This window comes from Lipotes vexillifer, unplaced genomic scaffold (assembly GCF_000442215.2).
Source record: "Lipotes vexillifer unplaced genomic scaffold, Lipotes_vexillifer_v1.1 scaffold141, whole genome shotgun sequence".
In the NCBI taxonomy this organism is placed as follows: Eukaryota; Metazoa; Chordata; class Mammalia; order Artiodactyla; family Lipotidae; genus Lipotes; species Lipotes vexillifer.
Window position 1 is genome coordinate 1,091,600 of NW_006792108.1, and position 26,453 is coordinate 1,118,052.

General features: G+C 39.9%; 1 protein-coding gene across 4 annotated transcripts in view; it reads left to right on the forward strand.

The window, feature by feature from the left end:
• The window catches only part of ANO4 (anoctamin 4), a 448,962-nt gene that overhangs the window by 353,060 nt on the left and 69,449 nt on the right, over positions 1-26,453 (forward strand). For all 4 annotated transcript variants that reach the window (XM_007465342.1, XM_007465339.1, XM_007465341.1 and 1 more), the window contains 3 exons: positions 16,527-16,609; positions 23,021-23,161; positions 25,572-25,736. In XM_007465342.1, coding sequence (XP_007465404.1) covers positions 16,527-16,609; positions 23,021-23,161; positions 25,572-25,736 — 389 coding nt within the window. The remainder of the gene's footprint in view (positions 1-16,526; positions 16,610-23,020; positions 23,162-25,571; positions 25,737-26,453) is intronic.

Genomic DNA, 26,453 nt, shown 5'->3' on the forward strand with positions numbered 1-26,453 from the left:
GTTTCTTTATAAGACAATAAATATGTTTAAATGGTCTCTTTGGCATGTAGAAATATAAAACCTTGTTTTCTTTGGGAGGTTTTTTCTAAGTATGTTATGTCTTCTTTACCTCGAGCTCTTCGAAAGCAAATTGTCCCACCCACCGCAGCTCTGTTGAAGGAAAACTTTTGAACCCTATGACTCCAGCCCCTTTCACCCAGTGGGCATTTGTCCCAAGAATAGTCAAACCATAGGTTGGTGAGTGGCCTGAGAGAAGGTTCTGCCCAAACAGGAGCTGGCAATGCCACCCAGAGTCTTATTCTTAAGAATGTGGATTGGCAAATGTGGAGCGACACAAGAGAGTTAGCAGTAGAAACAGGCACTGAAAGATGCAGAGAGGGAAGAAACGGGAGGGAGGAAGGGAGAGAGGGAGATTGAGATTGACCAGCAGGTAGAATTGGGGACCAGGAGGAATTATGAGCAGGTTGAGTTTATGAGAAATTGAACCTAGAAATAAGCAGAAGCAAAGAACTGGTGGAAAAAATTAGAATAGAGGGTACAGAAGCCAACTGGTAGCCATCTGGAAGAAAATGCAAGACAGTCCCCCAAGAGAAGCAAAGAAAGGAAGGATGTAGCCAGGTCATGTCATGAGTGGAGTATCAGGGTGAAGACCCAGGGTGTCTTGTGGCTGTGGTCTCTCGAGCTGCTGGCTTCCATATCCTGTCTGAATAGGTCCAGTCTTTTAATTCCCATGGGATTTCTGCCTCCCTTGGTGGACCTTGCGAAAGCCCTCACTATTTGTGCTACCCCTTACTGCATCTCTTGCAAACAAAGGAAGCTAACCATAATAGAGTTTTGGTTACAGGAATGACGTCTCAGGTCAAGAATGTGTGTCTCATGACACACATAGGAAATGATAATATTTGCACAGCATGCTGATGTCCATGAAGGAACCTGCTCATGGCCAGGGATAATACTGCCCTAAGAACCTTAGCCTCCCCCAAAACTGATGGGATTATCACCTCCGGCAGACCTATAATCCATTCCTGGCACACATATTGGGAAGCTCTGTTTTGGGCTACTGGTCTACTGTGTAATAGGTTAATACTTCTGTAGAGAGAGTGGTATTCAGAAGAATTAACACACAAAACTCCCTTATCCATTTCAGTGTTCCACCAATTTTACATATACTTTGACTGAAATAATATTTTCTTCTCCCACAGTTACCCAGAAGTAAAATTCCGGTAGAATGATAATAGTCTATTATAAGGTAGAGGTTGTCATCTCCACCCCTCACCCAGTACCACCATTGTAAAGGGGATGGCATCCCTTTCTTGCAAGTTGGAATGTCTTATACTGGGGATAACAGACAGACTTAATTATTTTATCTCTGCCAACCTCAGTGGACTGGTAGTGATTGCCTGGAGCATGGAGGTTGCAAGTAGGTAGGCTGGAGATCTGACAGTCCTTGTTCCTTGGAGGGCACTCAGTAAGAAGCTGATAGATGTTTTGTAATAACCTTTGCGCAAAGGGAACATTTTAGGGCCATTCCAGGCAACGCAAGCCTGGAATAATTCATTTTCGGAATTGCTTTGTCTTCGTAGACAATTTATTACTTAAATCTTGTATTGTTCCCAGTTTGAGAAAAAGAATCATTTACCCCAGGTGTTTCTTTGTAGATAGGGCTTTGCCTTTTGCAGAAATCTAGAATAGCCAATAACAGTGATAGTTAGAATAATAGCATACACTTATTGAGGGCTTACTATATTAAGCATTGTTCAGTATCATCTCAGTTAATCTGTATAGCAACCTTTGAGGAAGGGACTATTACTATTCCCATGTGATAGATGAGAAAATGGAGGCATTAGCTAGAAGAAAGTGGTAAAGCCAAGAGTTAAACTAGACAGACTTTTAGCTCCTCCACTCCACTGCTAGGACCATGTGCTGTCTGTAATCCTGTTTGCTTCTGTTTCACGGATCTGAACTTTAAAATAAAGGACTGTTACACTTGTCCCGAGCCCAGTATAAACGCTACTTTGTGACGGCGGTGTTCCGTAAAAGCATATCAGTTCTAACGGAGCTCGGTTTAATGGTCTCAGGATCATCCTTTACAGTTGACAAGTGACAACATTTAGGAAAACAAATGCACTTTATTTTCGGGAAATTGCTAGATATGGAGATGATGAGAACAGATCTAAGGGGTTTACAAGTCCTCAGAAGGGATGGGGTTGGTGTGTCTGTTTTGTTGCCTTTTGCTTTGTATGTTTACCAGAGAAACAATAAGGCTCCATTTAGAAACAGTCTGTAGTTGCTGGAAGGGCCTTTGTGTGGGGTTAGAAATCTTGACAGAACTCCACCACCTTTGTTCTTGTTCACACTCGTGTGATGGCAGGGCCTCCTAGGGACTATTCTGTGAGCCTAGGGCTCTGGGCTTGAATCAGAGTGGCTCTTTCATCAGTGATCATTTTGGTTCAGAAAGATTCAAGGGACAGAACGATTATGGTCTAAATTAGCTCTCTCCCTAGGGGGAAAAAAAATGAGTCGTTAGGGAGTTTGATACTGGCAGAGACTTGCCAAGAAGCATATTATCTCGCTGTTCTTTGTTTCTTTTTTTCTTTTTTTTTCCTCTTTCAAGTGTTGCCAAAAATTAAATTATCCCCAGTAAACAAACAAATCGAGGTCCTCAGAGCTTCCCAATCAAAATCACAAGATTGCAGTTGTTTAAATGCAAATTCAAGGATTCTGCATATGGTCCCATCAGTAATTTAAGAACGATGTCTGTCTCATTTTTTGAAAATAAATTTTATAATAATTTGCCTTTTGTTTTTAGATATTTACACTACTTTTTATATCTTATCTATATATCCAATGAAAAATGGTGATTGTATATTCAGAAAATGGAAATGTATACATTTACTAAATGCCTACTAGGTGTGTAGGTGCAGTCACATATGACACCTCATCAATTTCTCATAACCCACCAGGAAGAAATTCCTATCTCCATCTTATAGATGAGGATATTCAGGCTCAGAGAGGTTATGCAACTTACCTAAGATTACCCAGCAGCTGGTAAGTGGTGGAGTCTGGATTTTAAACCAGATTTCGTCTGTCAAACTCCAGAGTCACTCTGAAGTATATCCACTGTGGCATTCACCTCCTATAGGATGTTATAAGATTTCATTACTCAGCAGACAGTGCATATTCACTGTCCCTTGGCACTGGGTATACCTAAAAAATGAGGTGTGATCTCTGCTTTCAGAAGTTGGTCATTATAATACTAGGTGTTAAGTCCGATTTATAAAGAGACAGTGAGGGTCCATGCAGCCAACTTCCTGAGGCAAAAAGTAAAAGCAGAAAAGCTTTTACCCAAGAATAGATATTGGAACCAAGTCTTAAATTTGCCAGGCAAATAAATGGAGTTGGGGGGGGGGGTATGAATAACATTCTGAACTGAGAACAGTGTGAGCAAAACTCTGAAAAGGAATGCTTAGACATTACATGTGCTAGGGACATAGAATGTGTCCTAGTTTCCTAGGGGGTGCTGTAACAATATACCACAAACTGGGTGGCTTAAAACCCCAAGTTATCCTTTCACAGTTCTGGAGACTAGATGTCCGAAATCAAGGTGTCAACAGTGTTGGTTTCTTTGGGAGACCCTGTGTGGGAATCTGTCCCATGTGTCTCTCTCAGATTCTTGTGCTGGCCAGTGAACCTTGGCATTCCTTGGCTTGGAGAGAACATGGCTCCAATCTCTGCCCCCCATCTTCACCTGCATTCTCCCCGTGTCTCTGTTGTCTTCACATGGCGGTCTTCTTACATAAGGACACTAATCATATTAGATTAAGGGCCCACCTTACTCCAGTATGAACTCAACTAGTTAATCTGCAGTTATTTTATTTCCAAATAAGGTGACATTCTGAGGTTGGAGCTTAGGACACCAACATATTTTTTTGCAGGGGGGACACAGTTCAACCATAACAGAGTATATGTTGAAGCCTGAGTTCTGTTTATCACACAACATCTGTACCACAGCAGAGAACCATGGCTTCACCCTGTAGGCAGCAGAAAGCCAGCTGAAGTTGTAAACTGGGGAGTGACATCATCAGTTGTGTTTGGGAAGCAACTGTGGCAACAGTGTGGGGAGGTGTGAAAGTGGAGACCAATAGGTAGCAGGTAGCCCCTAAGAAGGCTGTTCCAGTGCTCAGTTAAAACATCATGCAGAATTGGGTGTCAGGGAAGATCTTAATTACAGAATAAAAAAATATATATTGGGCTTCCCTGGTGGCTCAGTGGTTAAGACTCCGCCTGCCAATGCAGGGGACATGGGTTCAAGCCCTGGTCAGGGAAGATCCCACATGCCGCGGAGCAACTAAGCCCGTGCACCACAACTACTGAACCTGTGCTCTAGAGCCTACGAGCCACAACTACTGAGCCCACGTGCCACAACTACAGAAGCCCACACGCCTAGAGCCTGTGCTCTGCAACAAGAGAAGCCACCACAGTGAGACGCCCACACACTGCAACGAAGAGTAGGCCCTGCCCACTGCAACTAGAGAAAGCCCGTGCACAGCAACAAAGACCCAATGCAGTCACAAATAAGTAAAAATAAATAAATTTAAAAATATATATATATTATAAACATATATAAACATAAACATATACATAAATATATTTTCCTTGCTTTAGTTGTTTGTGACAGACAAAAATTGGAAATAACTTAAATATCCAACAATAGAATGGTTAAGGAAATTATAAGTAGCCATTAAAAATCGTCTTTCCAAGCATATAATAACGTAACACAAAGCTATATTTAACTTTTTTTAATATAGGATACAAAATATACAAATAAAGTGTGATTTCAGGTATAGAAGCGTCACCGAGTCCAAAGTCTTACTGCTCACTGCATGACAGGCCAATAAATCGAGAGATGATATACTGGGGCAAAGAATAGTGACTTTATTCAAAAAGCCAGAAGACTGAGAAGATGGTGGACTGGTGTCCCAAAGAACTATCTTGCCTGGATTTCGATGCTAGTTTCTTTTGTAGAACAAAGAGAGGGGAGGTGAGGAGGAAGAATAAAAAAGGCTGTAAGTCATTGTAGATATTTCCTAGTTCTGGCCAGACTCTGGAGGGGATGTGTTAATTTCTTCTTACCTGCAGCCATTCACAGTTGGGCCTGGTCAAAATGTTTACTGTGAGCTAAACAAAGGTATTTTATATTATATTAATGGTGGTGTCCTCTGGGTGATAGGATTATAGGACATTTTTATCAGTTTTAGTTAGGTATAATTCACATAAAATAAAATCCAGTGATTTTAAGTGTACATTTTGATGTTATGTCAAACGTATATAGTCATGTAACCGTCACTGTAACGATGACATGGAACATTTTCATTTTCCAGAAAGTTTCTTCAAGCCTCTGAAGTCAGCCCCTTGGCAACCTCAAACCTGCTTTCTATCACTATAGTTTACTCTGTTCTAGAATTGCATACAAATAGAGTCTTTCAGTATTTAGCATTTTGTTTCTGGCTTCTTCCACTAAGATGAAAGCTGTTGAGATTCATTTATGTTGTTGCATATGTTGGTAGTTTGTTCTTTTTAGTACAGAATAGTATTCCATTGCCTGAAATATACCAAAATTTGTTTATTCATTTGATCCATTTGTGTACCCAAATGTTGATAAACATTTGGATTCAATCCAGTTTTTAGCTATTATGAATACAGCTGAGGCTTAACGGCTATTATAAAATTTTTTTGCACATTTGCATAAAAGTCTTTGTATCTGTTTCTCCTGGGAAAATAATTAGGAGTGGCATTGCTGGATCATAGAATAAGGGAATGTCTAACTTTATAAAAAATTGTTTTCTGAAGTAGCTGTGCCGTTGTGCGTTCCCAATAGCATTATATGAGAGCTCCAGGTGTTCCACATCCTCACAAACACCTGGAATTATTAGTCTTTATAATTTTAGTCATCCTAGTGGGTACATAGTGTTATCCCATTGTGGTTTTAATTTGCATTTCTCTGATGACTAGTGATGTTGAACATCTTTCCGTGAGCTTGTTTGCAATCTGCACATCTTTAGTGAGGTGTTTGTTCAAATGCCCATTTGTTATTGGGTTGTTTGTCTTCTTATTTTTAAGTTAAAAGAGTTATTTATATAATCTGAGTAGAAGTCCTTTTAGCATATATATGTTTGCAAATATTTTTCCCAGTTCGTGGCTCTCATTTTTATGTTCTTAATGGTATCTTTTAAAAAGCAAGTGCTTGCAGGGAGATCAGCTTGGTGCTTTGTGACCACCTAGAGGGGTGGGATAGGGAGGGTGGGAGGGAGGGAGACGCAAGAGGGAAGAGATATGGGGACATGTGTATATGTATAACTGATTCACTTTGTTATAAAGCAGAAACTAACACACCATTGTAAAGCAATTATACTCCAATAAAGGTGTTAAAAAATAAAAAAAAAAAATAAGAATAAAAATAAAAAGCAAGTGCTTGGAATTCACTGGCAGTCCCGTGGTTAGGACTCCATGCTTCTTTGCCAAACTCAAGGTCCCTAAGATTTTCTTCTAGAGAGCTTGTAGTTTTAGATCATATATTTAGGTCCATGAGTTATTTCAAGTTGATTTTTGTATATAGTGTAAGGTAAGGGCCAGATCCATTTTTTTTGCGTATATGGATATCCAGTTGTTCTAGTACTACTTGCTGAAAGATTATCCCTTTCTTCCTTGAATTTTCTTGGCATATTTTGGTTGAAAATCAGTTGGCCATGTATAGGTCTATATGTGAAATTTTTTTCTGTTTGATCTGTATGTGTACTTTTATGTAATAACACTGTCTTGGTTATTATAGCATAATAGTAAGCTTTGAAATCTTCCTCTTTTAAAAAATTGTTTGGTCTGCTTTAGGTCCTTTGCATTTCCATATAAATTTTAGAATTAACTTCTCAATTTTTACCCCCCCCAAAATGCTGATATTTTATTGTGATTTAGTTGAATCAATAAATCAGTTTGAGAATACTGAAGACTCACTATCAAATATTTCTACCCATGAATGTCATTTAGCTTTTCATTTATTTAATTTCTTTAAGCAATGTTATGTAATGTCCAATGTACAGGTCTTGCATGTTCTTAGAAAATTTTCCAGAATCATATTGTCTAGTACTCCAATTACATGTATGTTAGACCGCTGAATATTGTCCTACAGGTTACTTATACTTTGGTCACCCTTTTTCAGTCTTTTTAGTCTTTGTGTTCTCCAGGCTCCTTTTTATATTGTTTCTGTTGATTTGTCTTCAGGCTAACTGATCTTTTCTTCTGAAAAAGCTAATCTTCTGTTAATCCTATCCAGTGTATTTTTCTCTTCCTATCTTGCATTTTTCATCTCAGTTGGATCTTTTTGTATATTTTATCACTTTCCCCATTGTGTTCAGGTTTTTATCTACCTTCTTGACATATGAAGCATATTTATAATACAGTTGATTCTTGAACAGCACAGATTTTGAACTGCACAGGTCCACTTATATGCAGATTTTTTCCAATAAATATGTACTACAGTACTACATGATCAGCAATTGGTTGAATTCACAGATGTGGAACTGCTGATACGGAAGGCCTACTATAGAGTTATATGTGAATTTTTCAACTGCGTGGGCGTCGGCACCCCTAACCCCCACACTGTTCAAGGGCCAACTGTAGTTGTTTTGTCATCCTTGCTCTATCATTTCTAGGCTGTCAGTCTGAGATTGATTGAATTTTCTCTTAGTTATAGGTTTTATTTTCCTGCTAATTTGCATTCCTGGTAATTTTTTATTCAGTGCTGGAAAGTGTTGAGTTTTTGGTTTTTGTTGTGTTTCTTTAGTGCTGGACTTTGTTCAGGCATGCAGTTAACTAACTTGCAGCCCTGTTTGATCCTTTTGAAACTTGTGTTTAGCTTGTTTATTGTAAGTCCAGAGACTTACAATAGTCCACAACTAAGGCATCACCTGTATTAGGCCTCTTATAATACCTATGTATTATGATACTCTGCATTCTGACTAGTGGGATTGTGAACTACTTCTGGCCCTCTGTGAACCCTGAGGATTGTTTAGCTACCGAGCAGCCTCATGTAGTTTCACCCCATGCATGTCAAGAGTAGAGGGGACCTTGTTGCTGATATTGCAGCTTTCTTTTAGTATAGCCCCTTCCTTTCTGGTACTCCGCCCCATAGATAATTGCCAACTCACCCTCCCTACTCAATCTCTGTCTCCCCAGCTCAGTAAGACCACTAGGCTCTGGTTTTGTTCTCCCTGCCTGGACTGTAGCCTGGGAACTGCCTAGAAGCAACGAGTTGGTATGCTCCTAGGGCCCACCTCATTTATTTCTTTTCTCTCGGTGTCACAGGTTTGCACTGTCTCTTGTCCAGTGCTGATAACAGCTATTTCTTATATTGTAGTAGTTAATCCTCATGAGTGGAAGTGAAAGTCCTCAGCCTGCTGCAGTATAATGGCTTTTTATAGAAGGGAAGCATACACTCAGACAAGGCATCAGAGAATTGTGGCTCCCTGGAGAAACTGCCATGATCCATGGTGTCTCCTAGGCATTACCAGTGCAGAAACACTGTTGGGATGCCCAGAGCTAATCTGACCTGGGGATACAGACTCTTCTAAACTCTGCAAACACCAGTGCATAAGCTAGTATGTGAAAGTACAGGTATATGGTAGTGAATATTATTTTTTAATGACCATCACATTATTCCTCTGTCAGGAAACTTGGGAAACCAAATTAATCACCATATGTTGTTTGAGCATGGGAATCAGTACAGCTAGCAAAATCCCTAGAACATCAAAAGAATGCAATTAATAATTGTTAAATGAATAAAAGAGGGGAGCAAGAACTATTTTTTTTCTGCTTGATTAATCATTCTTATCCCATGTCAGGATACCTTTCTAATATCTACATTAGATGAAACTACCAAATTTGTGTTCTTAGACCCTTGTTTTTCCTCAGCTACCCTTGTTTTTCCCCTATCTGGACACACTGACTTTCTCAAGAAGAGGTCCCAATGCCAGTAATCGTTTCGGCTTCTTAAAATGGAGTCACACTCCTGTTCTTCCTGGATCCTGAGATTACCCTCATCTTGGCATTTTAAAGTGTTTCACAAACTCTCTAGTCACTCATTTATATTCATTTGCATTATTACTTCCAATGGGCTACCTCAAATGTTGCAAATTAGCAACCCATAAAAATATTGTTTGGTTTTCACCAATTTTTAAAATATATGAATAAACTCTTAACATTTTAAAATTGAGATAGTCCATGTGAAAATACATTTTCATAGTTCCTTTTGAAAAATTTGAAGAACTTGCCACAGCAGAATCAATGAGAACTGAGAAAAACCTACCACTTTACATGGTGCATGCACTTCCCAATTTGTCCCAAACCCCACCACTCCCTATTGTATGGCTTCTTCCAGGTTTTGTACTGACCTGACCCATTTAGCATTTGAGTTTGTGACTTCTAACTAAGCTCACTCATTGTGTGAAGATTTTACAAGTTAAGCTCTCAGGATGTGACTTATTCCTTTATTTCTAGGTTCTTGAAAAGCACATCATTTAAACTCCTCTGCTCTACCCAGCATGGCTCTCATTCAGATTCAGTGGAAAAGTCAAAAGCTTTCCAGACAAGCAAAAGCTAAGAGAATTCAGCACTACCAAACCAGTTTACAACAAACACTAAAGGAACTTCTCTAGGCAAGAAACACAAGAGCAGATAACAAAAGAGGAAGGGAAGAAAAAGATCTATAAAAAAAAAATTAAGAAAATAGCAATAGCAACATACATATCAATAATTACCTTAAATGTAAATGGATTAAATGCCCCAACCAAAAGACATAGACTGGCTGAATGGATACAAAAAACAAGACCCATAGATATGCTGTCTACGAGGGACTCACTTCAGGTCTAGGAACACATACAGACTGAAAGTGAGAGGATGGAGAAAGGTATTCCATGCAAATGGAAATTAAAAAAAAACTGGAGTAGCAATATTCATATCAGGCAAAATAGACTTTAAAATAAATTCCTCTGTTCTTCCTCCAAATGTACATTCTCAGAAAGTTATAAAGGACTGAAAAGATGAAATCTGTTAGTATTATTAATTTTACTTTTAAAAATTAAAATTAGCATTGGGAAAAAAACGACTGAAGGTGTGTATGAAGTAAGTCATTCTGCTTTCCTAGGAAGTAAGAGAATCATCTTGACCAGGTTTCTGAAAGTGCTTTGAGTCATCAGACAGCAGGTCATCATTCTGAAATTAAAATCATAAGAACTCACTCACAGGTACTCCTCATTTTATTCCTGGCCAGAGCTCAATTCTTCTTTTTCTCCAAACAAATGGAACATAATCTTTTCTCAAGGAAAGAAGTTAGACTGTAGGATCTTTAAGCTCCTTGTTTTTTCAAAAATAAGAAAAATACCTTTAAAATTGTTTTCTGGGATTAAACATAATTTTCCTCTGGACTACCAGTGCAGACATTTTTAAAGTGAAGAATCAAATTAGGCCTCTCAATACCTATTATGTTACCAGAGGGCAAAAATTGGCAGCATTGTATCCCTAGTAGCTTTGGGAATAAGTGTGGACTTTTCCAGGCCTCCCAGAAGAAGAGTATAGATCAGAGAGAAGGATACAGAGCTAATGTCAGGCTCCCACAGTGAACCTATAACCCTGGGGCACAGCACTTCTGATTTATAACTAGTTTCAGCTCCTGTGGTTGGGAGAGTAGGCTTTCTTTGTCTTCCTTTGTCTCTCTTTTTGGCTTTTCCCATTTCAATAGAAGTTAAAGCTCCCAGATTAGAGTGTGGCCTCGTAGCTAGGAGTCATGTAGTCAGCACCTCTGGCTCCTACTCTAAATGCCAGTTGTGCCCCTAGTCCTTGTGACAGCCCAAACATCCCTGTTGTGGGTTGCATTGTGTCCCCCCAAAAAGGATATGTTGAGGTTCTAACTCCTGATACCTGTGAAAGTGACCTGATTTGGAAATAGGGTCTTTGAAGATGTAACGAAGTTAAGAGGAGGCCATACTGGATTACCAGTATGACTGGTGTCCTTATAAGAAGAGAAAACAGAGACACAGACACTCACAGGGGAGAATGCCATGTGAAGACAGAGGTAGAGGAGCAGTACCCCTGCGAATCCAGGGATGCCAAGGATTGTGAGAAACCACAAGAAGCTAGGGGAGAAGCATGGAAAAGACTCTCCCTCAAAGCTCTCAGTAGGAACCAACCCTGCTAACACCTTGATTTTGGACTTGTAAGCTCCAGAACTGTGAAAAAATAAATTGCCACTGTTTTAAGCCAAAAAAGAGGCAAATCAGGTTCAAATCTCAGTTCTGTTTTTTACTAGCCTTGTGAGTTCTCTGTACCTCAGATTTTTCATCCATAGAATAATGAAAGTAATGCCAAACTTTACAAGCTTTTTAGAAAATAAAGATTAGTACCTAAGATGTAATAAATACTTACTATAGAGTAACTAAATAAATGGTACAGTATTTCAGCCCTGCCATGGAACTTAAGATATGCAGCTGAAAGAGGAGATTTCCCTGCATAGGTCTCTATAAATGCCTTAGGAAGATGATGAAAGATAGTTATTCAACGGGTTTTTTTCTAACTATTTGAAGAATGTTAATCATGGCTATACTTTCCAGAAAAATCCCTATATCAGTTAGGATGAGTAAAGTTAGCTGCCGTAATATACAAACTGCAAAACCTTGATGCTCAGTAGAACCCACAAACTGAAAACCCAATCAGGTGTTCCTGGTTGTCAGATAGCCTTCTACCTGGTCATCCAAGTACTCAAATTCCTTCCTTCTCATGGCTCCATCCTCTTCTAGATCCTCAGAGTTCTCTCCATTCATCTAGCAAAAGGAGAAAAGAAGCATAGGGAAGATATACCTACTTCATAATTCCTCAGCCCAAAAGTGACGCACATCACTTCTACTTACTTTTCATTGGCCAAAATTTGGCTCATGGCCACATATAACTGCAGTAAACCTGGGAGATATAATCGCACTAGGCTTAGAAAGATGATAAATGGTTTCAGTAAATGCATAGGAGTCAGCCACAAACCATAATTATTCTATTTAAGAAAATGATAATAGAGTGTGGCCTGCCGAACGTCTTCCTTTTGTGTCCCTTATGGGCTGCGTGTGACAAACTTCTCAGTTGTGTGTGATTCGGAGCCAAGAGTGTCTTGCTATTTGAACACTAACCTGCCTGAACACTAATCCCGACCCTGTCTGCACTGACAGAAGTCTCAGAATTTCCTAATGTGTCAACTACTGTTGTGAGAGGATTGTTGTTTGGGATTGGCATTAACATCTCAGGTGAACTTGTTTGTGGGTAGATCAGGTAGAAGTACAGGGTGAAGAGTTAGGCACAAGCAGTGTCCTTAGGATCCGTGTATCCTGGGCTGGTAACAGGGCTTTATTTTATGGGTGATGTGACTTTATTGACCAGCCCCCTCTCGGAGACCTGGTTAGATTGGGGTTTAGAAAAATCATTAGCAGTATGGAAAGATAGATTGGAATCTAAGAAGTTCAAAATGCTAGCAGTAAGTAGCTGAGAAAAAGGAAATTTGGGGGCCAAATTCTTGTGGAAATAATTGCATATATTAGAAAATGTTGACAAAGCACTTCAGAATGTTCAGTCTTTTGAGAATCAATATATAAAAGAGATATACTTAAAAAAAAATTTTTTTTTAAGATTTTTTTGATGTGGACCAATTTTAAAGTCTTTATTGAATTTGTCACAGTGTTGCTTCTGTTTTATGTTTTGGTTTTCTGGCCCCGAGGCATGTGGGATCTCAGCTCCCCGACCAGGGATCAAACCCACACCCCCTGCATTGGAAAGGCAAAGTCTTAACCACTGGACTGCCAGGGAAGTTCCAAAAGAAATATACTTTTAATCAAACTTAATCATAGTACTGGGCAGTATAAAAGAAAGATATAATATAAAGATATATATAGAGAGAGAGATGGATACATATACATATACATATAGCATAAGCCAGCTTCAAAGGAGACAAAGAGGAAAGTGTGAGCTCATGACATAAGCTAGCATGTAACTTACCACACCCAAAGCACATGGTTCTCCCAGAGCTGTGTATTTAGACAAAGGACTTAAATCATGGAGTTACGAGGGTGGGGGATTGGAGCTTTGCCTTGAGAAGAGATCGCCTATATTGGTTTGATTACATCCTAGTTCATACATAGAGATAGGAGCAGGTTCCTCCTCAGATGAATGGGGATTTTCACACAAAGACACAAGAACATGGCAGCTGCACAAACAATTAATTTCGTCTTCTCCTCTTCCCAAGTTCTAGAATGGAAGAGGGGAGAGGATTATTGGCCGAAGAAGGGAGTTACTGCTTCGAGTTTCTTTCTCCTTGAGGCAGGGTTCAGCACATGCTGGGGAGAAGGAAGCTGATGGAATAATTCTTACAGCCACTGACTTGTCTTGGAAATCAGTTCCTACAGACGAGAACCACAGATGGGTCGGTGGGGCTTGTTGGGAGCAGCAACAGCCTATAAGACAGACTGGATGTGTATCCTGTGGCCTTAGGCCATCCCAGCATGACCCCCGAGCAAGCCTTTCTGAGGCCAAGGGGTACAAAGCTTTTCTTCTTACGGAGAAAAGCCACACATTCAAGGCTTGGCTGCCTTGTCTCTTCAAGGCTAGGAGGCACTCTGGAGACCAAAGAGAGAAAATCAATAAAGTGGCATTTGTTTGAAGGGCCAGAGGATGTTTCAGGGACCCCATGCAAGGACAAGATAATTTGGTGAGGCAGAGGGCAAATGTGCAGAAAGAAGTTAACACAGCAGGCCTGCCTTAGAGAGTCCTGCTTTACAGGGCTGGCCCATGGCTGGCATCTGGGAACTTAAATTTCGGGAGAGTTTCTACCACCCTAACTGCTAAGAGTAACTTGTTTTACATTTTAAACGGTTTGCTCAAACATGCTTTGTGCTGAATACCTACCTGATTTTTTGTGAAGCTTGGGAATTTTGGAACGTGCTAGGCAAAGGATGCCTATATGACCAGCCCCTGATAAAAACCCTGGGCACTGAGTTTCTAATGAACTTCCCTGTTAGACAACATCTCACGTGTTGTCACAACTCATTACTGAGGAATTAAGTACATGCTGTGTGACTCCACTGGAAGAGGACTCCTGGAAGCCTGCACCTGCTTTCCACCAGACTTCACCCCATGTGCCTTTTCCCTCTGCTGATTTTGCTTTATATCCTTTCACTGTAGTAAATCTTAGCCATATGTACCACTACATGCTGAGTCCTATGAGTCCTCCTAGTGAATCATCAAGACTGGAGGTGGTCTTGGGAACCCCTGACACAATAAGACTCCTGGCAAGGATTCCAGTGGAAAATAGCTGCTCAGCTTTTGGCATTTTTCTTTTTCCGTTTTTAATCGGAGTATAGTTGATTTACAATGTTGTGTTAGTTTCAGGTGTACAGCAAAGTGAATCAGTTATACATATACATACATCTGTTCTTTTTTAGATTCTTTTCCCATATAGGTCATTACATAGTATTGAGTAAAGTTCCCTGTGCTATACAGTAGGTCCTTATTAGTTATCTGTTTTATATACAGTAGTGTGTATATGTCAATCCCAATCTCCCAATTTATCCCTCCCCGCTTTCCCCCTGGTAACCATAGGTTTGTTTTCTACAGCTGTGACTCTGTTTCGGTTTTGTAAATAAGTGCATTTGTACATTTTTTTTAGATTCCACATATAAGTGATATCATATGATATTTGTCTTTTCTCTGACTTACTTCACTCAGTATGACAATCTCGAGGTCCATTCATGTTGCTGCAGATGGCATTATTTCATTCTTTTTTATGGCTAATATTCCATTGTATATATATATGTACCACACATCTTCTTTATCTACTCCTCTGTCAGTGGACATTTAGACTGCTTCCATGTCTTGGCTGTTGTAAATAGTTTGGCACTTTTTATTAACTTCCAAAGACATATGTTTGTTTCCATTTCCCACTTCTAGAATTAAGCACTTGATTATTTTAGGTGTGACTTTCTTAACAACTATACTCTGAATTTTTCAGATTTTAGAGAGGCACTGTGGTACATATATATTCTATAATACCCCATGGGGTCTGGGAAGTACCCCATATTCAAATACATTAATATGGCTGCTTTCAACGTATGTATACTCTCACTAAGAGGGATAAATGAAGACTTTGAGGAGCCTCACCTCAGTCGAAGTCACAGCTTGCCACAAGATGAATTTGTGCCAAACTTAGGGGAAGAACCTTACAATTTTTAGAGCATTTTGAATTTTGCCATTACGGATAGGGATTATATTGCCATCCCTCATCTGCTTAGCAGGAAATTGAGAATTAGAAAAGTTAATTCGTTTGCCAGTGGTAGCACAGCTTGTATCTGAACTGGATTTCAAATCTAGGAATGTCTAGGTCACAAGCCAGAGAGCTCTTAACTATTACCCTATACTGTCTTTCCAGTTACTTGTTTTTAAATATGTCTTCTGTGTCCGAATACCACTAATAAGGAGGTAGTGTGAGAGCAAGGGGGAGTAGAAAAGAAGAAAGTAGTTATCTCTCTTTGGAATGGACATTTGGATGTTTACCTAACCCCGTGAAACTGATTCCAAATATATGACATATTTTTCCCTTTTGAAGTCTGACTACACAGCAAGGCCCAGTAGAGATGGTCAACAATTACCTCTCCTAGGGTATCTGTGTGATATCCTTAGTTGCAGTCATCCTCTGAGTGAGTAACTGAGTGTATGTGTTCCGTCACTGGGCTTGTGACTTCCAAGGCAGCAGGAATGTGTCTTGATTATTTTTTGATCTCTCTATCATTTTATAATGCTCAACAATTCATTTGTGTTGATATTTTTAAATTGAATTGAGTAGAAAGTTACTTTGGCTAAATGAGGATCACTCCCAGCTTTACCTGGGTAGGGAGGCCAGCAGGCTGGGAAAGGTTCTTAACAGAATTCACACACTTTTGCCTTCAATGTGGCAATAAAGAGATGGTTTGGAGAAAAGAGAAGCAACAGAACAGCTTCCTCCAACAAAATAGCTTCCTTCAGTAAAATAGGAAGATACAGTCTACACAGATATTTATCCTGAGAAGAATTTGGGGGACAAGAAATCACTGGCAATCAAATACATGTGAACTGCTAAGCTTTGCTTTTCCTTTTCTGCCCCTCACTTTTCAAATGATGTTGGTAACCTAGTTTTCTGTATTCTTACATCTCAGGAGCTTTGTCATTCTAGTAAGTCTGCTCTGCTGTGACTTGCAAATCCGCTTAATTTAAATCTCTGAGTTTTCATTGTGTTTGACACAGACTTAGTAATTCTCAGAAAATGATCCTTGTTAAATAAAGTTTATCTAGAAATTCTGATATTCACGAATGCTTACACAAACTGTCATTCTTTACAGTGGCTTCATTATCCATTGGCACAGTTAAAGGCATTGTTTTATTTGAAAATGTCTGCCTTTCTCTGCTTGTTCCAGCGACAGTTTTCCTGGAGTTTTGGAAAAGACGGAGAGCAGTAATTGCTTATGACTGGGATTTGATAGACTGGGAAGAAGAGGAGGTTTGTATCATTTACCTCAATTTTCTTTTTAAAAAAAGCCGATAACCAAGAAATACACAGTCCCTCTTGAGTCATCGCTCTCTGGCCTGTGATGGAAGTCAGGTTGATTCATAAAGCATTTTTTATACCTGTCTTTACAGGAAATTTCAAGAGGAATTAAAAAAAAAACACACACACACACACAACATTTTGATTTCTTAGTGGAGTAAAATTCCATGACTAAGTAAAGCATTTCACTTGTAGGTAGAGGCATCAGAAGAATCGGTAGTAAGATTTGTTTAGTTTCCTTAATTATCCATTCTCTTTACTTTACCAGAAGGAGAATATTAGCTTCACAATTGTAGGCACATGGAAGCAGACCTCCTAAGTACTCCAAGGAAATGGTTCTGTGAACTCTACAGGACCCTGGACAGTGACCAGATGTGCACAGGCTCAGTAGTGTTCCCCTAAGTGATAAATACTGAGGGGAAACCACTCCTCAAACAGCCTCTTTGGTGGATGTGGCTAAAAGCAGGACCAGCTCTAGATAAAACCGTCCAGGAGAGGTAAACTCAGTCCCACAGACTTCACTTTCTCAGCATGTCACTCTCCCTTTATCCCCTTCTAGGCCAATACACCATGCCCTTTCCTAACCTGTGTCTGGTCTTTATCCTCTCTCTCCTTGCCCCATTCCTGTCAGAAGTCTCGAGGACCCATGGGTGGGTTTGGTCACTATGTGCCCGGCCTGAACTCCTCTTCCCTTCCTCTCATCCATTATCTCCTACCTCTCTTGAGTACCATTTCCTCAGAGCCTTGCTGGGCCAGTAAATCAAATACACTAGTCATGTATGATATGATAATGGGTATCAATGGGTGTTTTCCTTCCAAGAGACACAGATATATATTTTCATAAATTAAAAGTAATCTTCTGTAAACATAACTGAGAATTTTAGCCCTGGGATAGGCTTGGTGGGGGAGATAATTTTGGGGGGAGTGTTTTTTCCTTCAAATCATGCCTCATGGATGGCTGCCTTTTCTCCTCACACCCTTGAACACATTTGGGTAGTTTTTTTTTTTTTTTTTTTTTTTTTTGTGTTGTGTGGGAATGGGTTTTTTTATCATGGTGATGCTGGCTTCATAGAATGAGTGAAAAAGCACTTCTTCCTCTTTAATTTTTTAGAAGAGTTTGAGATGGATAGGTCTTCTCTCTTCCTTAAATGTCTGGTAAATTCACCTGTGAAACCATCTAATCCTGAACTTTTGTTAGTTGTCAGTTTTTAATTAATGATTCAATTTTATTACTGGAAATTGTTCTGTTTATACTCCCTATTTCTTGGGAGATTGTACATTTCTAGGCAGATCCTCCCAGACCGGGGCACGAACCCGCATCCCCTGCATCGGCAGGCGGACTCCCAACCACTGCGCCACCAGGGAAGCCCTGGGTAGTTTTTAAATCCAGAAATGATACTGGGATTCTCAGCAATCCCTGTTCTTGTGATGAGGCCTCTCTCATGCTTTTATGAGCATGCATTCTCTAGAAAATGGTTTTCTGAGTTGGAAAAGACTGCCCAGGTGACTTCTGCGGGCTACCAGCCACAGCCAGGCTGCATTCAAGACTTCCTCCTGGGTGGAGCTGTGCTGGGTTTTGTTACATGTGTTTATGAGAGTGGCTTTCGAGTGGGATGGAACATGCTCTTTCCTGGGAAGCCGAGTCACCACTAAGCAGCTGTGTCATCTAAGACAAATTACTTCATCTTCGTTTTCATTTCTAAATTTTCCCCTTTCAGCTATAAAGTGGGGCATTAAATAACTTAGACTAAACCAGTCTAAAGTCACTGTTGGCCCTTGTGGTGGGCCCACAATGTGAGTACCCTTAGGGTAAACATATCCCTTCAGAAGTCTAGAGCTTCTGAACTCCCAGACCTGTTAAAAAGTGTGGAGTGCTGAACCCTGCTTTCACTCAGCACACCTGTGTACAGGAACTCACGTCAGGGGCCATGTGCAACTCTATTTCTGTTTGGGATTCATTGTAGAAATGCCTCTTACTTCTAGCCTGTGGTTCTCAGCTTGCTGTACAGAAGAGCCCAGACATGCTGCATGCCTTCTTCAGGGGTAACCCAGGATGTTACTTTGCTAGGGCCGCCGTAACAAAGTGCCACTGACTGGGTGGCTTAAGCAAAAGAAGTTGACTGTCTCACAGTTTGGAGGCTAGTCTGAGATCAAGGTATTGGCAGGGCTGGTTTCTTCCGAGGGCTGTGAGGGAAGGATCTGTTCCCATTCTCTCTCCTTGGGTTGTAGATAGCCATCTACTCCCTGTATCTTCACATTGCCTTCTCTCTGTGCATGTCTCTGTCTAAATTTCCTCTTCCTATAAGGAAACTAGTCATATTGGATTAAGGTCCACCCTAATGACCTCATTTTAACTTAATTACATGTGTAGAGACCCTGTCTCCAAATATAGACACATTCTGAGATGCTGAGGGTTAGGACTTCAACTTATGAATCGGGGGGTGGGGTGGGGACACAATTCAGCCTGTAATACCCAGGATGACAGGTCTGGCTCCATGACTGGCCTCATTTTCTGGATGATTAACTCAGTGACCCTTGATGACACTTATAGCCTAATGAATTGAGTTTCCCAAAGAAGCAGCATATTCTAGATCTGTTTATATCCTAAAGTGTAACTAGCTAAAATAAAGGAGGCAGAGGCTGTTTATAACTATCTCCACCTGACCTTCCCCATTACCTGCTACTGTGTAAAGTCAGCATTGGGCTTATCCTGTAGCAGGAGATGGGCTGCCCTTCCTCCTACACAGGGAGGCCACTACCAGACTGTGCCCGTCCTCTGTAATCTCTCTTCTGTCAGCTCCTTCTTTGCTTTCTGTCAGTACCTTCATCTAAGTCTTGATGACTTAGATGCCTGGACTAACTCAATCTCCACTGCACCAAAGTTTGTGCTTATTTTCCCTCCTCTTCCAAGACACTCATGCAGAACAAGTTCTTAATTAACCAGAATGACTTCAAGTTACCGTTTCGCTGATTATCTCTTGCTAATCCCATATTGCTTTTTAGTCAGGATCTTTTCACATCGGATGGGGCTCAACTCAATGAAATAAAATCTCAGCTTGATTTAGAATTAGAGGAACCTTGATTTTAGCTGGATTTGAAAGGTATTTACCTTGTTTTCAGTACCAATTAAGAATACATTTCAAGTCCCTTCCATCAAAAAACTTGCACAAGCCTCTTAGATACCCTCATCCACCAGAGGGCAGACAGCAGAAGCAAGAAGAACTACAATCCTTCAGCCTGTGGAACAAAAACCACATTCACAGAAAGGTAGACAAGATGAAAAGGCAGAGGGCTATGGATCAGATGAAGGAACAAGATAAAACCCAGAAAACAACTAAATGAAGTGGAGATAGGAAACCTTCCAGAAAAAGAATTCAGTTAATGACAGTGAAGACGATCCAGGACCTCAGGAAAAGAATGGAGGCAAAGATTGAGAAGATGCAAGAAATGTTTAACAAAGACCTAGAAGAATTAAGAACAAACAGAGATGAAAAATACATGAGAAGGAATCAATAGCAGAATAACTGAGGCAGAAGAATGGATAAGTGACCTGGAAGACAGAATGGTAGAATTCACTGCCACAGAACAGAATAAAGAAAAAAGAATGAAAAGAAATGAAGACAGCCTAAGAGACCTCTGTGACAACATTAAATGCAACAACATTCGCATTATAGAGGTCCCAGAGGGAGAAGAGAGAGAGAAAGGACCTGAGAAAATGTTTGAAGAGATTTTAGTCGAAAACTTCCCTACAATGGGAAAGGAAATAGCCACCTAAGTCCAGGAAGCGCACAGAGTCCAAGGCAGGATAAGCCCAAGGAGAAACATGCCGAGACACATAGTAATCAAATTGACAAAAATTAAAGACAAAGAAAAATTATTGAAAGCAACAAGGGAAAAATGACAAATAACATACAAGGGAACTCCCATAAGGTTAACAGCTGATTTCTCAGCAGAAACTCTATAAGCCAGAAGGGAGTGGCATGATATATTTAAAGTGATGAAAGGGAAGAACCTACAACCAAGGTTACTCTACCCGGCAAGGATCTCATTCAGATTCGACGGAGAAATCAAAAGCTTTACAGACAAGCAAAAGCCACGAGATTCAGCACCACCAAACCAGCTCTACCACAAATGCTAAAGGAACTTCTCTAAGTGGGAAACACAAGAGAAGAAAAGGACCTACACAAACAAACCCATAGCAATTAAGAAAATGGTAATAGGGACAGACATATCGATAATTACCTTAAACGTGAATGGATTAAGTGCTCCCACCAAAAGACACAGGCTCGCTGAATGGATACAAAAACAGGACCCATATATATTCTGTCTACAAGAGACCCACTCTTCAGACCTAGGGACACATACAGACTGAAAGTGAGGGGATGGAAAAAGATATTCCATGCAAACGGAAATCAAAAGCAAGCTGGAGTAGCAATTCTCATATCAGACAAAATAGACTTTCAAATAAAGACTATTACAAAAGACAAAGAGGGACACTACATGATGATCAAGGGATCAATCCAAGGAGAAGATATAACAATTATAAATATATATGCACCCAACATAGGAGCACCTCAATACATAAGGCATCTGCTAATAGCTCTAAAAGAGGAAATTGACAGTAACACAATAATAGGGGGACTTTAACACCTCACTTACACCAGTGGACAGATCATCCAAACAGAAAATAAGGAAACACAAGCCTTAAATGACACAAGAGACCAGATAGATTTAATTGATATTTATAGGACATTCCATCCAAAAACAGCAGACTACACTTTCTTCTCAAGGGCACACGGAACATTCTCCAGGATAGATCACATCTTGGGTCACAAATGAAGCCTCAGTAGATTTAAGAAAATTGAAATCATATCAAGCACCTTTTTTGACCACAATGCTATGAGATTAGAAATCAGCTACAGGGGAAAAAAAAAAAAAAAAACCCGTAAAAACACAAACACATGGAGGCTAAACGATACATTACTAAATAACCAAGAGATCACTGAAGAATCAAAGATGAAATCAAAAAATACCTAGAGACCAATTACAATGAAAACACTATGATCCAAAACCTATGGGATGCAGCAAAAGCAGTTCTAAGAGGGAAGTTTATAGCAATACAAGCCCACCTCAAGAAACAAGAAAAATCTCAAATAAACAATCTAACCTTACACCAAAAGGAACTAGAGAAAGAAGAACAAACAAAACTCAAAGTTAGTAGAAGGAAAGAAATCATAAAGATCAGAGCAGAAATAAATGAAATAGAAACCAAGAAAACAATAGCAAAGATCAATAAAACTAAAAGCTGGTTCTTTGAGAAGGTAAAGAAAATTGATAAACCATTAGCTAGACTCATCAAGAAAAAGAGGGAGAGGACTCAAATCAATAAACTTAGAAATGAAAAAGGAGAAGTTACAACAGACACCACAGAAATACAAAGCATCCTAAGAGACTACTACAAGCAACTCTATGTCAATAAAATGGACGACCTGGAAGAAATAGACAAATTCTTAGAAAGGTATAAGCTTCCAAGACTGAACCGGGAAGAAATAGAAAATATGAACAGACCAATCACAAGTAATGAAATTGAAACTGATTAAAAATCTTCCAACAAACAAAAGTCCAGGACCAGATGGCTTCACAGGCAAATTCTATCAAACATTTAGAGAAGAGCTAACACCTATCCTTCTCAAACTCTTCCAAAACATTGCAGAGGAAGGAACACGCCCAAACTCATTCTATGAGGCCACCGTCACCCTGATACCAAAACCAAAGGTACTACAAAGAAAGAAAATTACAGACCAATATCACTGACGAATATAGATGCAAAACTCCTCAACAACAACAACAAAAAGAATACGTTTCAAACCTATGGTTAATGGTGAGTGACATCTATAGGAGCTTATTAAAAAATAGATGCACCATGTTTTTAACTGCCTAAATCGAAAAATTTAAAAATTGTAGAAAACTAAGAATTATATTGTAACTCACAAAGCAAATTCTGAACATTTTGCTGTTCAGAAGCTTTCTTTGTCCTGGTGTCCACATTGACTCCCTGGTAATAAAAGTAAAAGCTTATTAGTTGTTTCAAACCACTAGGGACAGGACAAGTTGGTCTCAGTTTCTTTCTTCAAGTATAGTTTAAAAAGATAATAGAGACACTTAACTATTAGTCTAAATTACATAGCCTTGATGATAAAAAGTCTAGATCATTCTGCAGATTTTCTTTAAGTGGCCAGTTTCCAAGCCCATGTCATTGACTGTGGCAGTTGTTGACTCAGTTTTCCTGTGGGGTAAAATGATTTTTTTCTTATTGTCTGAACAGTTCTTCAGTACATAAAAATGTGTCTGCTTGTTCTTTAGGAAGAAATACGGCCCCAGTTTGAAGCCAAGTATTCCAAGAAAGAGCGGATGAATCCCATTTCGGGAAAACCAGAACCATATCAAGCATTTGCAGATAAATGCAGCCGACTTATTGTTTCTGCATCTGGAATATTCTTTATGGTCTGAAACTTTTTTTACAAAACTCTTTCATAAAGTACAAACCTGTAGCATGGTAACAACAATAATCATATCAAGTGTTTGGATATATTTTTGCACGTTCTGTTATTTAGTCCTCACAACCATTCTACGTGGTGGTCAGGGATGGCATTGCTGTCCGCATTTTATAGGTGGAGCAACTGAGACTCCAGAAGGGTAAAGGGCTTGCCCAGATTAGCCAAGAAATAGACAAGAGCTCAGATCCTCTAATCTGCTGTTCTTTGCATTTGTCTCTCTATGTCATAATGAAAGGAACTAAAACTATGAGATAGTATTAATACCTACAGCAGTGTTTTTCAAACATTTTTTTACAAAGCCCATACAGTAAGAAATACAAACGTTGTCATAACCTAGTATATACTACGCAAATAGATGTATAAAACCGAATATGGTAATTGAAACAATGTTCATCTTTACAGTATGCAAGGAACTCTGATTTTTTTTGTTTTATTACAGTCTATTTTTTAATGCCAGCTATAACTCCCAAACATTTATTTCACTAATGATTATATAAGTTTGCAAAACAGTAATTTGAAGCTGGATTGTTAGCTTTTCCTAAAAAGAAGTCGTTTTATGATCAACTTTGACCCTGTCAATTACTGAACAAAACATATACAAATATGTCAGAAATGTCATTTTAGACAGGAAAGGATGGTTAAGATCCTCCTTTCCTCTTTTCAAATAGCAAGTGTTTGTAAGTATATATCCTACCCCCTACAGTCTACCCCCTGTAGCCGGAAAGAAACTGAGCCCAGTGTCCCTCGGCTCAGCTCAAGACTCAGATCCATGCCCTTCTAGAGATTCTGCTTTGTTAGCAATTGTGTCGGGCCTTGCCTTCTATAAGTGCATTCACATTTACTGTTTTGGGTTTTGTTTCTCACGACAAGACCTAAGGACATAAATTAAGTTTTCCTTGTTCTACAGACGGGGTAGATCATAGAGGTAGAAGCCATGGAAAGAACAAGTTACGTGCCCAAGGTCACACTGCTAGCTCATAGCTGAACCAGGACTCAGACCTAACTTCTGACTCTGAGTCCAGTGAACTTTCCATTCTACCATATTGCCACCCTTGTCTGTAACTCAGTGTAGTTCTCACCTGTCTCCCTATCAACAGCTCCAGGATTCGGACACGGGCGATTTTTGTTTCTTTGTTTTCTATTATTATTTACTTTAGCCAGTTCAGCTAGGGTTCATACCTGAGCTTTTAGAGCATGTCACTCATAGTAAGCCAGAAATAGAGTCTGTGAGAAACACAGAAAAAGCTTCTATAAAGAAAGGAATCTCTAAGTTGGCAGAGGCTGTCCTGAGGCCCAGCTTTAAGATCCAGTTTTTGACAACTATGTAAGCTAAGGTCTCTGCTCAAAGACACATTAAGCAAGTCATCTAATGAAAGCCACAAAACTTTTTGGAATCTGAAATTCCCATTATTCATAGAGAAGATATGCCATATTCTTCTCAAACACCATGAAATGTTCAGAGGAAGATGCCTCAGTTCAGTCTGTGTATATATTTGATAAATAAGAGTATGCACCTCTCACAGGCTTCTTCGGCAACAGATAACTGAGCACTTGGCATGATGCTAAGTTGCTGCAGAAATGACAGTTACCATCCTTACCCTGATGGAGCTTACCATCTAAGTGGGAGAGACTAGCAATAATCAAACAAATTGTTAGAAACTATAAGCTGTATACTGAAAGAAGAATACCCTATAACAAAAAAAAAAAGCCTGGGGGAGGAGTGGGCATTCATGAAAAGCATTAATTATGAAGAGTTCTTGAGCTGAGATGTGAAGAATGAGTTAGGTATTAACTAGACTGCGTGAGGGTGTGTGTGTGTGTATGTGTTTGGCAGGGGAGTGGGTGGATCAGCATTTTGGGCAGAGGAAATGCTCTTGAAGATTAAGGATGCTTAGCCCATTGGAAACAATAAGAAAAGGTCTAGAGTCTCCAGAGGGAGGGGAAAAACACTCAGTGGGGCTGGAGAGACTCTTCCAGGCCACCATAAGGGCTTTGCTTTTATCCTAAAAGGAAGCCAATAAATAGTTTCAAACAGAAGAGTGACACGATAAGATTTCCACAATAAATATTTGTTCATTTGCTCAATCTGATATTGTTTAATAAAGTGTTACCCCGTAGCTTAACGGTTTATCAGCTCTCAAGTTCTGTGGCTTTTCTATTTGGATAACAAAGAACATACAAACAGACAAGGGAAAGCATCAACCACATGAAAAGTGTGCATTTTGCTGTGGTGTCTTGAGTCAGGACCACTGCCGCTTTATCTCGTTTCCTCATCCGAGGATTTTCCAGATGGCGGGAGCCCCTTCCTCCAACATTCCATCACAGAGCTCACTGGGTGTCCTCTGCCTTCCTGCCAGATCTGCGTGGTGATCGCCGCCGTGTTTGGGATCGTCATTTACAGGGTGGTGACCGTCAGCACTTTCGCTGCCTTTAAGTGGGCGTTAATCAGGAATAATTCTCAGGTTGCAACCACAGGGACTGCCGTGTGCATCAATTTCTGCATCATCATGCTGCTGAACGTGGTAAGTGAGCTGCAAGGTAACTAGTCAAATGGATAAAATGTGTGTGCTATAGGTGAGTTTTCTTGTTTCTAAAGGGAGCTGGCCTTAGAGAGGCTGGTCAATTATGTGGCACTTATGGCCTGGCTGCAAAGTGCCTGGCATAAGGTGTACTCATCTGGGGATACAGAAGGCTTGAGTCAAATCTGGCCTCCAGGATTTTCTACATTGTAAGACTGGGCAAGGCACTTGCCCTCTCTGAACCTCAGTTCCCTTATTTATCCAGTAAGATAACACTGTATACCTCTTGGGGAAATTTAGAGAAAAAATATATTTTAAAGGCCCAGCTCAGACTCTGTGACATAGCTCAGTAGTGTTGGTTCCTGTTTCCTTTTGCTTCTGAACGATGGGAAATTAGTATCCAAAGCATTTCTTGCAGTAACCCAGCAAGGAATATTTCAGGGTGGTACTTGTAGCTTGTGTTGATTTCAGGATTTTTTCAAATGTATATTTCAGCCCAGCTGTCTCCCTTGAACCCCAAACATTCTCACCTAACACACACAACCCCCAACTCCCCATCTTCCCTCCAGAATGAGCTCCCCCTGCAGCCCCCATTGTAGTCGCCCAGGCTGAAACTCCTCTGCTTCTCTCAGCATCGAAATGTATCCAGAATCTGATCACTTTTCACACATCCCCAGTCCCCACCTTGGTCCAGGTCCCCAGCATATCCCACCTGGATTA